The sequence below is a fragment of the Rhinopithecus roxellana genome, chromosome 5 (genome assembly GCF_007565055.1).
Source record: "Rhinopithecus roxellana isolate Shanxi Qingling chromosome 5, ASM756505v1, whole genome shotgun sequence".
Classification (NCBI taxonomy): domain Eukaryota; kingdom Metazoa; phylum Chordata; class Mammalia; order Primates; family Cercopithecidae; genus Rhinopithecus; species Rhinopithecus roxellana.
Genome location: NC_044553.1, coordinates 133,163,037 through 133,176,184, shown reverse-complemented (window position 1 = coordinate 133,176,184; position 13,148 = coordinate 133,163,037). Strand labels below are relative to the sequence as shown.

General features: G+C 41.5%; 1 protein-coding gene across 9 annotated transcripts in view; it reads left to right on the top strand.

Annotated features, from left to right (window-relative positions):
* Positions 1-1,287: 1,287 nt before the first annotated feature.
* The window catches only part of MLH3 (mutL homolog 3), a 38,718-nt gene continuing 26,857 nt past the window's right edge, over positions 1,288-13,148 (top strand). For 7 of the 9 annotated variants that reach the window (XR_004057275.1, XR_004057274.1, XM_030930360.1 and 4 more), the window contains exons 1-3: positions 1,288-1,446; positions 3,123-6,474; positions 11,190-11,275. Coding sequence is in view for 7 of the 9 variants with exons in the window: in XM_030930360.1 (XP_030786220.1) it covers positions 3,186-6,474; positions 11,190-11,275 (3,375 nt within the window). In the remaining 2 variants the exon portion in view is untranslated. Of the gene's footprint in view, positions 1,447-3,122; positions 6,475-11,189; positions 11,276-13,148 lie in introns of those variants that run through there. The other 2 variants (XM_030930358.1, XM_030930363.1) reach the window with 2 other exon arrangements.

The window sequence follows — 13,148 nt, the reverse complement described above, 5'->3', positions numbered from 1 at the left end:
TGAGGGTGGGCCCTACTCCAATCTGACTGGTGTTCTTATAAGAGAACATATTGGACATAGAGACGTGTGCAAAAATGAAAGACCCTGTGAAAATGGCCATCTACAAGCCAAGGAGAGGCCTCAGAAGAAATCGTTGCTGCCAACACCTTGATCTCAGACTTCCAGTCTCTAGACCTGAGAGGAAATAGACTGCTGCTGCTTAAATTACTCAGTCTGAGGTATTTTGTTATGGCAGCCCTAGCTATAGTAATAATCATAAACAGTTATCAGGATTTTGCTTAATCAGCCCTAGAAGACTGGTTGGTTGGGTTTGGTTAGTCACTAAACTAGTATATATCAAATGCTTACCAGGTCTGACAAATTTGTTATAAATTCCACTTTAAATAAATTCTCAATGAAAATGAGATAGAAAGCAAAAACTAAGGACTGGTTAACAATTTCAAAACACTTTATTCTCACAGCATTCTCAGAGTTCTGCTCTCCTTTAGTTATAAAAGAAGCTGTGGTGGCATTGGGGAGATTCAAGTCAGTGAAGAGAGTCTTGGTGGTGTTGTCTGTAAATTAAGAGTTGAGCAAAGGCCGGGTGCGGTGGCTCACACCTGTAATCCCAACACTTTGGGAGGCCAAGGCGGGCAGATCACCTGAGGTCGGGAGTTTAAGACCAGCCTGACCAACATGGAGAAATCTCCGGCTCTACGCAAAATACGAAATTAGCCGAGCGTGGTGGCGGATGGCTGTAATCCCAGCTACTTGGGAGGCTGAGGCAGGAGAATCTCTTGAATCCAGGAGGCGGAGGTTGTGGTGAACTGAGATCACGCCATTGAACTCCAGCCTGGGCAACAGCCTCCGTCTCAAAAAAAAAAAAAAAAAAAAAAAAGAGTTGAGTTAGACAGTTTTTCAGCCTTTTCCAGCTCCAAATGCTATAATTCTAAGATGGAAGCCTCTGGAATTATTCATTCATTCAGTGCCTACCATAAGCCAGGCACTGCTCTTGGTAACTGGGATACAGCAGTAAACAAAATATATAAACTCCTTACCTTCACATAGCTTACATTCTAGGGAGAGAAGACAATAAGCAAACATCAAATATATATTGAATTAAACGGTAGTTAAGAGCAAAGGTGAAAATGAGAAAAAAAGGAAAGGGAACACACGGGAAAAAAAAAAAAAAACATAAAAACAAAAGTAAAAGTTACGACATAGTCTTTCATACCATGCCAAAAGGAGATAAGGATTGAGACTGTAGGTACCCGTTCACTGAACCCTGGGATGCGGATCCTTGGCTGGAACACCTGATGCGCATGCGCACTGGTGTGTCCTGGCCTGGCGCGCCCCCTCCGAAGCGCATGCTCGTGGACTCGCACGTGCACGAGCCTCAAGACCCAAGGTGCGCGCGTCGGCGTCCCAGGCGGTTGGTGTCCGAGAATTGGTTAAGCGGGACTCGAGGTGACTCTGGGGGAAGCACGCGACGAAAAGATGTTGCCGGGGGCTCTTCTAACACCAGAAGGGCCTGATGATGGCTGCGCGCAGCTTTCGGAGCCGGATGCGCGAGGACCCCGGAGGCCCGGCGGCCTGGCGGCAGGGCGGGCCCGGTTTGGGGACAAGGACGGGGCTGGCTGGGGAGGGGCTGGGCCTGGCGGGAAGGCGGCGCTGCCCTGGACGCGGCCCGCGCGGCGCTCCCAGGCCCCCGGGCCTTGGATCCAGGCCCGTGCGTTCCGTCCGTCCCAGGCGTTGGGAGGCGTCATAAGGAAATCGTTGGGTTTACATTAATCGGAATACTTGTTAAACGTTTGCGCCTCACTTGCTGCAGGCTGCGAAGTGCATTAGCTTAGAAAGCAGCAGAAGTTCTGCAGTTAGAGCCCTGATTTTCCCGAGTTTGGAAAACCAACCCCACCGCCTACAGGGGGCTCCCCCACGCGGCTCTCACTGATGGAGAAGAGGGGGAGACCTTTAATGGCACTAGAATCTTAGGGTTTGGGTTTTTTAAATGTTTTTTGGTTTTGTGCTTTTACTTGCAGGAAAACTTAAAATCAAATTGAGGCAGCCCCATGCCATCATTATTATTACCAAGGTAGTTTATGCCCGTCTGTAAAGATCAAAAGAATATTAATAATAATGACCGTCTGGCCGGGCGCGGTGGCTCACACCTGTAATCCCAGCACTTTGTGAGGCTAAGGCGGGAGGATCACTTGATCAAACTTCAGGAGTTTGAGACCAGGCTGGTCACCATGGTGAAACCCCATCTCTACATAAAAGACAAAAATTAGCCAGGCGTGGTGGTGCGCACCTGTAATCCCAGCTACTCGAGAGGCTGAGGCCGGAGGATTGCTTGAGCCCAGGAGGTGCAGGCTGCAGTGCCGAGATTGTGTCATTGCACTCCAGCCTGGGTGACAGAGCAAGACCCTGTTTCAAAAAAGAATAATAACGACCTTCTAAAAACATCAAAGTAATACATGAACAGGATTTAACAATCGAATGGCAAAGAAAGGTTTATATGAAAAGGAATTTTCCTGCTTTATCTTTTCCCATTCCCAGCCTCTTTCCCTGAGGTGACTATACTTAACCATAATAATAATAATCTCTTAATGCCCCCAAGTTCTCTTTGATACAATGTGATTCTTAAAATTTCTTCCTGTTGCTTCACCTTATTGCAATGTCTTAGCAATTCATTATAAGTATTTTTCTGAAAGTCATGGTTATTGTGTAATGTATAAATGTTATGAAACTAGCTTGGACATTTTTGTCATGAATAATTTCTAGCTAATGTTCCTTAGCTGTATTTAATTTAGGCATCTGTTTTTGGTGAAGTGGTTAGAATTTCGAATACTGTCTTTACCGGTCAACTTCAAGTGTAATTATGATTTCACTTTAGGACATGTGGGATTTAGAAAGGAGCATTGAAAATTATGAAATTATGAATGTTTCTTTGGATGTTAATTCATTGCACCAAGCATGAGCTGTGCCTAGAGATCAGTGGTATGACTTTGTTTTGCTTTGTTTCACAATTTGGTTTAATAAGAGCGATTTCATTTACCTCAAATGCTATTTCTTCATAATGCTTGAAAGAAATGTGTAATGCTGAAGCTTTGATTATGTGTGTGTGTGGTTTTTTTCTCTTATAGGCAATTATTTCCAGTCAGAGAAGGAAACCAGTGCCTGGCATTCTCACCATCTTTCTACCTACCATGATCAAGTGCTTGTCAGTTGAAGTACAAGCCAAATTGCGTTCTGGTTTGGCCATAAGCTCCTTGGGCCAATGTGTTGAGGAACTTGCCCTCAACAGTATTGATGCTGAAGCAAAATGTGTGGCTGTCAGGGTGAATATGGAAACCTTCCAAGTTCAAGTGATAGACAATGGATTTGGGATGGGGAGTGATGATGTAGAGAAAGTGGGAAATCGTTATTTCACCAGTAAATGCCACTCGGTACAGGACTTGGAGAATCCAAGGTTTTATGGTTTCCGAGGAGAGGCCTTGGCAAATATTGCTGACATGGCCAGCGCTGTGGAAATTTCGTCCAAGAAAAACAGGACAATGAAAACTTTTGTGAAACTGTTTCAGAGTGGAAAAGCCCTGAAAGCTTGTGAAGCTGATGTGACTAGACCAAGCGCTGGGACCACTGTAACAGTGTATAACCTATTTTACCAGCTGCCTGTAAGGAGGAAATGCATGGACCCTAGACTGGAGTTTGAGAAGGTTAGGCAGAGGATAGAAGCTCTCTCACTTATGCACCCTTCCATCTCTTTCTCTTTGAGAAATGATGTTTCTGGTTCCATGGTTCTTCAGCTCCCTAAAACCAAAGACGTATGTTCCCGATTCTGTCAAATTTATGGATTGGGAAAGTCCCAAAAGCTGAGAGAAATAAGTTTTAAATATAAACAGTTTGAGCTTAGTGGCTATATCAGCTCTGAAGCACATTACAATAAGAATATGCAGTTTTTGTTTGTGAACAAAAGACTAGTTTTAAGGACAAAGCTACATAAACTCATTGACTTTTTATTAAGGAAAGAAAGTATTATATGCAAGCCAAAGAACGGTTCCAGCGGTAGGCAAATGAATTCAAGTCTTCGGCACCGGTCTACCCCAGAACTCTATGGCATATATGTAATTAATGTGCAGTGCCAATTCTGTGAGTATGATGTGTGCATGGAGCCAGCCAAAACTCTGATTGAGTTTCAGAACTGGGACACTCTCTTGTTTTGCATTCAGGAAGGAGTGAAAATGTTTTTAAAGCAAGAAAAATTATTTGTGGAATTATCAGGTGAGGATATTAAGGAATTTAGTGAAGATAATGGTTTTAATTTATTTGATGCTACTCTTCAGAAGCGTGTGACTTCCGATGAGAGGAGTAACCAGGGCAGTTTCCAGGAAGCATGTAATAATATTTTAGATTCCTATGAGATGTTTAATTTGCAATCAAAAGCTGTGAAAAGAAAAGCTACTGCAGAAAACATAAGCACACAGAATTCTAGGGATTTAGAAGCTATCAGAAAAAATACAAATGATGCATTTTTATACATTTATGAATCAGGTGCTCCAGGCCATAGCACAATGACAGAGCCATCTTTACAAAACAAAGACAGCTCTTGCTCAGAATCAAAGATGTTAGAACAAGAGACAATTGTAGCATCAGAAGCAGGAGAAAATGAGAAACATAAAAAATCTTGCCTGGAACATAGCTCTTTAGAAAACCCATGTGGAACCAGTTCAGAAATGTTTTTAAGCCCTTTTCAGGCACCATGTCACTTTGAAGAGAGTGGGGAGGATCTAGAAATATGGAAAGAAAGTACTACTCTTAATGGCATGGCTGCCAACGTCATGAAAAATAATAGAATTCAGAATCAACCAGAGAGATTTAAAGATGCTACTGAAGTGGGATGCCAGCCTCTGCCTTTTGTGACAACATTATTGGGAGTACATAGTGCTCAGACAGAGAGGGAGGGAAAAAAAAAGCCTAGCAATTGTGGAAGAAGAAATGTTTTTAGTTACGGACAAGTTAAATTATGTTCCACTGGCTTTATAACTCATATAGTACAAAATGAGAAAACTAAATCAACTGAAACAGAACATGCATTTAAAAATTATGTTAGACCTGGTCCCACACGTGCCCAAGAAACATTTGGAAATAGAACATGTCATTCAGCTGAAACTCTAGACCTCAAAGATTTAGCCGGCACTTTGAGTAAAGAATCTGGTCAATTGCCCAACAAAAAAATTTGCAGAACAAATGTAAGTTGTGGGCTAGAGAATGAACCTACAGCAACTTATGCAAAGTTTTCTACTTTTCAGGAAGATAGCAAAAAATCACAAACAGGTTGCATATTATCCGATATATCCACCTCTTTCCCCTGGTATAGACACGTTTCAAATGATAGTAGGAAAACAGATAAATTAATTGGTTCCTCCAAACCAATCGTCCGTAAGAAGCTAAGCTTGAGTTCACAGCTAGGATCTTTAGAGAAGTTTAAGAGACAATACGGGAAGGTTGAAAATCCTCTGGATACAGAAGTAGAGGAAAGTAACGGAGTCACTACCAATCTCAGTCCTCAAGTTGAACCTGACATTCTGCCGAAGAACAAGAACCGCTTAGACAACTCTGATGTTTGTAAAATCACTACTATGAAGCATAGTGATTCAGATAGTAGTTGCCAACCAGCAAGCCACATCCTTGACTCAGAGAAGTTTCCATTCTCCAAAGATGAAGATTGTTTAGAACAACAGATGCCTAGTTTGAGAGAAAGCCCCATGACCCTGAAGGAGTTATCTCTCTTTAATAGAAAACCTTTGGACCTTGAGAAGTCATCTGAATCACTAGCCTCTAAATTATCCAGACGGAAGGGTTCCGAAAGAGAAACTCAAACAATGGAGATGATGAGTCGTTTTAATGAACTTCCAAATCCAGATTCCAGTAGGAAAGAGAACAAGTTGTGCAGTGTGTTAACACAAGATTTTTGTATGTTATTTAAAAATGAGCATGAAAAAACAGAGAATGGTGTCATCCCAACATCAGATTCTGTCACACAGGATAATTCCTTTAATAAAAATAGTAAAACACATTCTAACAGCAATACAACAGAGAACTGTGTGATATCAGAGACTCCTTTGGTATTGCCCTATGATAATTCCAAAGTTACCAGTAAAGATTCAGATGTTCTTATCAGAGCTTCAGAACAACACACAGGAAGTCCGGACTCTCCCAGTGGAATGTTAATGAATCTGGTAGAAGATGCCACAGGTGACCAAAATGGAATTTGTTTTCAAAGTGAGGAATCTAAAGCAAGAGCCTGTTCTGAAACTGAAGAGTCAAACACGTGTCGCTCGGATTGGCAGCAGCATTTCGATGTAGCCCTGGGGAGAATGGTTTATGTCAACAAAATGACTGGACTCAGCACATTCATTGCCCCAACTGAGGACATTCAGGCTGCTTGTACTAAAGACCTGACAACTGTGGCTGTGGATGTCGTACTTGAGAATGGTAAGTACGTACTGTTCATGTGCATGAGATGCTTTTGAAAATGGAAATGCTGGACAAGGAGTAAGATCCTTATTATCCAAAGAGATTATCTCAACAGATAGAACATTTTGAAGACCACTTATAAAACATACGTTGTATTTTCATGCTATATGAAGATTATCTACCTCCAACGCTAGTTTTTTTTTTTCTTTTTTTTTTTTTTTGTGACGGTGTCTTGCTCTGTCACCCAGGCTGGAGTGCAGTGGTGCCACCTGGGCTCACTGAAACCTCCGACTCCACCCCCGGTTCAAGTGATTCTCCTGCCTCAGTCTCCCATGTAACTTGGATTACAAGAGTGTACCACCACGTCCAGCTACATTTTTTTATTTTTAGTAGAGACAGGATTTCACCATGTTGGCCAGGCTGGTCTCAAACTCCTGGCCTCAAATGATCCACCCGCCTCAGCCTCCCAAAGTGCTGGGATTATAGGTGTGAGCCACTGCACCCAGCCTCTATGTCCAACACTATTTAAATGGAGAATACAGTTAAAAGATGTCAGTGTGTGTATGTGTAAGAAAGGGGGTGATGGATATATATCTAGAACAACAATAAAAAAGGGGGTGAGACTGTCCAATTTTAATGAAATGATACTGTTAATAGTTGGGAAGATCCACAGTACTTTCCTACCTTGTTTTCCCTTCCTGTCAAATGCCCAACTTTCCTAGAAACTTGTCTTTAAAGGTGCCTGCGGTGTCAGCATGGTATTTTACTGGAACTTTCTCTGCATGGCTTCCCGGTTAAGGGCCAGAATGATTCTGTAATCATCCTAGGTTTTCCAGTAAAATCTGTGGCTTAGTACAGTACTACACTTATGAGCTTTTTCTTTCTGGAAAGTAGGACTTGTGCATGAATTTTCAAAATATAGGTCAAGTATGTACTTTCATGACTATACTTTTCAAGTGTACTTTATTGTAATGCATATGGTAAAATCTCCTTGATCTGTTTATGTTACAAGTAGCTGTTATTCAGGAAGACAATAATATGGCATTTATTTATTTATTTATTTGAGACAGAATTTCACTCTTGTTGCCCAGGTTGGAGCGTAGTGGCATAATCCTGGCTCATTGCAACCTCCGCCTCCCAGGTTCAAGCAATCCTCCTGCCTCAGCCTCCCAAGTAGCTGGGATTACAGGCATCTGCCACCACACCCGGTTAATTTTTTGTATTTTTGTAGAGACAGGGTTTCACCATGTTGGCCAGGCTTCTCTCAAACTCCTGACCTCAGGTGATCTACCTGCCTCGGCCTCCCAAAGTGGTGGGATTATAGGTGTGAGCCACTGTACCCGGCCAATATAGCTTTTAGATCATACCACAGGGCTACATTTGAGCCTGCACTAGGACTCTGGGTTCACAGTCCACATTTAAAGTGATATTGCTTTGGCAGTGTGTTGGGAGCCAGATGTTGGGAGGTGATAAACCTGATTTCCATCTGGCTATAATCTTGGCTTTGTACTAGGAGGATAAACATTACATCTGTATCCATATTAAAAATTTTGAATGCTGCAGAAGAATGGAACATGTATAAATGTAGTTATAAGTCAATTTCTAATTTCTCCTGACCATGAGTACCTCTAGCAGGAAGCTGTGATTTCTTTAAGGTTAAATGAGACCTTTACTTTTCAGTGGTTTTCTGTTTTTTCCTTATGAAAAAAAATCACTGTGTAGTAACTTCAGTAGTATTTCGTAGTATTTTGTAGTATTCATTAGGAGAAAACTCATTTCTTTCACTGTTGTTCCTGAGACTATCAAGTTGCTCTTAAAGCCACTTTATGTGCTTTTCAATCTATGTGGTTTTATGTCTGACTTATATTGAAGGCTTATCAGAGGTAAATCTACAGCACTGACACCTCATCTTCCTGAAATGCAACTGCTTCTGATATGGTGCCAAAAAATAACTGGATTACATTATACTGTGAGATAGCTGTTGCTAAAAGAAAGGGGGAAATCTTAGCTGCCATACTCAACATAAATCTCTCTTCCCTTCGAATCTAGATGTTTAAAACACTTTAACCTACTTAACATTCTGGATTAGCATACTTTTTTATGAACTTTTGAAAGCCATGTTAACTCATAGTTTCCTAATGAAAAATATTTTTGGTATAGAAAGAAGTTCCATGAACAGATGGCTCCTCAGTACCCTGCTACCTTTCTGGAAATGGCCGATATACATCATGACTAATGTCATGTTGTATATGTCCTAATGGACATTGTCAAACTTTACCTAAAAGTGTTACATGAGATAAATTGTTAAAAGATAATTTTTTTTTTTTTTTTTGAGACAGAGTTTTGCTCTTGTTGCCCAGGGTAAAGTGAAATGGTGCGATCTCGGCTCACTGCAATCTCCGCCTTCTGAGTTCAAGCAATTCTCCTGCCTCAGCTTCCTGAGTAGCTGGGATTACAGGCATGCGCCACCACGCCTGGCTAATTTTGTATTTTTAGTAGAGATGGGATTTCTCCATGTTGGTCAAACTGGTCTCAAACTCCCAACCTCAGGTGATCTGCCCGCGTCAGCTTCCCAAAGTGCTGGGATTACAGGGATGAGCCACCGGCCTAAAAGATAAATGTTAATGTACAGAAGAGAGGATCTATAAAGGTGATTTTGAGTAGTAGTGTCAAGTCCCCAAGCCTTGGTAATTTTTTCTTTAAAATGTATTTAATGCAGTTCTTTCTGTTAGTAGTTATAAACCTTATTTCACTTCATTATCTTAATTTTATCATTCTTAACCTCTCCAGGTTTAGTCCAACGGATTTATCTCTCATGTTTTCCTCCTGTTCTAAAGCTGTCAAATTCAGCATTATTTCTAAAACTCAAATCTTATTATCCTTCATGGAGAAGAACAGCATTTGGACCAGATCTTACTAGACTCTGGAGTTTGAATTGAGAACCTTTCATTTGTCCACTTGTTCACTTTTTCATGAAACATTTGTTGATCATCCACACTGTGCTAGATGCTGTCACATTGCAGGTTAACTGACTTTGCTTTCAGGAGTTCACAGGACTATTAGGGAAGATAGCTATCTAAACATAGTTGTATTATACTGAGACAAATGTTAGAATAGAGACATACATTGGAGATAAGAGACATAAGTTGGAGATCTGTGAAGGTTGCACCAAGTTATAGGTGACAATTAAGTACTGCTGTATGTCTAACACAGGGCTTCGCTGGATCATTTTTTGTCAGTAGGGTTTGCCCTATGCATTGTAGGATATTTAGCAGCATCTGTGGCCTTTATCTGCTAGATGTTAGTAGAACATAGAACCCTTTACTTAAGTTGTGACAATGAAAAGTGTCTCAAGCCAGGCATGGTGGCTCACGCCTGTAATGCCATCACTTTGGCAGGCCGAGGCGGGCGGATCACAAGGTCAAGAGTTTGAGACCAGCCCAGCCAATATGGTGAAACCCCCATCTCTACTAAAAATACAAAAAAATTAGCCAGGTGTGGTGACACATGCCTGTAATCCCAGCTACTTGGGAGGCTGAGGCAGGAGAATTACTTGAACCCAGGAGGCGGAGCTTGCAGTAAGCTGAGATCACACCACTGCACTCCAGCCCGGGTGACAGAGCAAGACTCCATCTCCAAAAAAAAAAGAAAAGTGTCTCAAGACATTGCTGATGTCCCGTCGTGCAAAATGGCCCCCCATTGAGAATCACAGTGACCTATTCTAGGCCTTCATTCTGTCTGGTATGAATGGATAATGGAATTAAGCATTAATAAAGAGTCCTATATTGACAGCATAATTTCATTAAAGGATTTCTGATTCTCAATCTGGTGTTTAGTAGTCTGCTTTATGTCTTGACTCAGTTTATGCAGAAAGAGGTTTTATGTGATTAAATTTTTAAAGAGTTTACTTGTATTTTAAGTTCACATTTCTAGGTTTTTCTTTCTTATATTTAGGGTCTCAGTACAGGTGTCATCCTTTTAGAAGCAACCTTGTTCTTCCTTTCCTTCCGGGAGCTCGAGCAGAGAGGACTATGATGAGACAGGATAACAGAGGTAGGGGTGGCAGAGACTGCTGGGGCACCCAGTACACATCGTACCACCTAACTCAAAAAACAAAGCAGGCTTGCATTAAGCTTGATCAGTGCCAGCTGTGCTGTACTGGAATCAGGAATTCCCCACGGCGCTATTTAACAGTGGAACTAATTAATTTAGTGCATGCATTTAGATCAGAAATTACTATTCCAGACCTGAGGTCAATATTTGCTGATTATGCATAGTCTGTGGTGTCTTGTAATTAGGGGACATGTTTCTTATTTTTAAAAAGGCTGGACTTACCCTCCAAGTTGCTGTAGTTTTATGTAAGCAAAACTCTTCAAAAAAAAGCCACAGACATCAATTTTTTGCGTTTGTTTAAAAATAGATAAGGTATATTTTATTTAAAGGCAGTAAGGCTACAAATTTGAGCCATAGCTTCTCTGTCAGTATTCCAAAATATATCTTGCAAACAGTTTGGAGAAAAGTTGTAATGCCAGAAGATACAGTCACCAACTCTAGTTTAAAAAGTAACAGATCAAAATAATTTAGAGATATAGCAAACACTGAACATTTGTAGAATATAGAAACAATGTATGTGATCTTTGGTCTTGAGGCTATAGCTCACCAAACAGGAAATGCCATTCCTTCCTTTCCCTGTGGTTCTGGATGCCAACTTTACCTGTTCCCTTTTGCCCTAGATACTATGGATGATACCGTTAGTAGCGAATCGCTTCAGTCTTTGTTCTCAGAATGGGACAATCCAGTATTTGCCTGTTATCCAGAGGTGGGTCTGTAGGAGTTTTTCTTTGTCTTTTTTTTTTTTATTGTTTTTATTTTGAGATGGAGTTTCACTCTTGTTGCCCAGACTGAAATGCAATGGCACAATCTCAGCTCACGTAACCTCCGCTTCCCAGGTTCAAGCAATTCTCCTGCCTCAGTCTCCAAAGTAGCTGGGATTACAGGCACCTGCTACCACGCCAGCTAATTTTGTATTTTTAGTAGAGATGGGGTTTCTCCATCTTGGTCAGGCTGGTCTCTAACTCCCAACCTCAGGTGATCTGCCCACCTCGGCCTCCCAAAGTGCTGGGATCACAGGCATGAGCCATCACTCCTGGCCTTTCTTTGCCTGTTATTTTAAACTTTGAGTTTCAAGATGGGTACAGTGGCATGCACTTATAGTCTCAGCTACTCAGGAGGCTGAGGTGGGAGGATCACTTGAGACCAGGAGTTCAAGGCTATATAGTGTGCTGATTGCACCTGTGACTAGGCACTGCACTATTGCCTGGGCAACATAGTGAGACTCCATCTCTTAAAAAATAAGTAAATTAATTAAAAATAAAATTTGAATTTTATTTAAGCTGGGTATGCCATGCAAGACTATACTAATTTGTAATTATGATTGGAAACTGGGTATATTTCTAAATAATTTATTTGGAAGTTACTGTTTAATGTAGAGAGGAGAAATAAAATTTATAGCATTTTTGGGAGCTCAGGCATTTTGGATTAAACATGTATAATCAATGTAAGAACAGCAAATGTGTTTACCACTCTCAGAAACCCTGACTTGTAGCTTTGGCACAATATTCAGGGTGGTGATAATAAAATTGTTATCATTAGATAAAGCCACACATCTTCTACTGGAGGAACAGTTCCTCATTGGCCCTGGGTGGATGTTCTCTCCTCGGTGTATTTTCACAGAATGTACTGTGCATGTCATAAACAGGTTGTATAATAGATGAGTATTTGTTTACCAATTCTTTCCTCAATATATCATTTGAGGACTTGATCATAGAACATAGACAAATTGTTGTTCTGAAACTATTTTTGTTTTGTCATTAATTTTGTTTATAAGCAAAAATTGTTACATGAAGTCTTACATAAGACTCGTTTTTCACAGATTCTTTTGAATTTTTTTATTTTTTTATTTTTTTATTTTTTTTGAGACAGAGTCTCGCTCTGTCGCCCAGGCTGGAGTGCAGTGGCCAGATCTCAGCTCACTGCAAGCTCTGCCTCCCGGGTTTATGCCATTCTCCTGCCTCAGCCTCCCGAGTAGCTGGGACTACAGGTGCCCGCCACTTCGCCCGGCTAGTTTTTTGTATTTTTTAGTAGAGACGGGGTTTCACCATGTTAGCCAGGATGGTCTCGATCTCCTGACCTCGTGATCCACCCGTCTCGGCCTCCCAAAGTGCTGGGATTACAGGCTTGAGCCACCGCGCCCGGCCTTTTTTTTTTTTTTTGAGGTGGAATCTCGCTCTGTCGCCCAAGCTGGAGTGCAGTGGTGTGATCTCAGCTCACTGCAAGCTCCGCCTCCCGGGTTCATGCCATTCTCCTGCCTCAGCCTCCTGAGTACCTGGGACTACAGGCGCCCGCCACCACGCCCAGCTAATTTTTTGTATTTTTTAGTAGAGATGGGGTTTCACCGTGTTAGCCAGGATGGTCTCGATCTCCTGACCTCGTGATCCGCCCACCTCGGCCTCCCAAAGTGCTGGGATTACAGGCGTGAGCCACAGTGCCCAGCCAATTCTTTTGAATTTCTACAAATTCCCTGAATTAAACCCACTTCTGGTAGGCTATATAAAAATGAATGCTTTTAAAGCACTCTGATATCTTTGGTAAAACAGTTCTGCTGACACAAAAATTAAAATTTCAATTATATT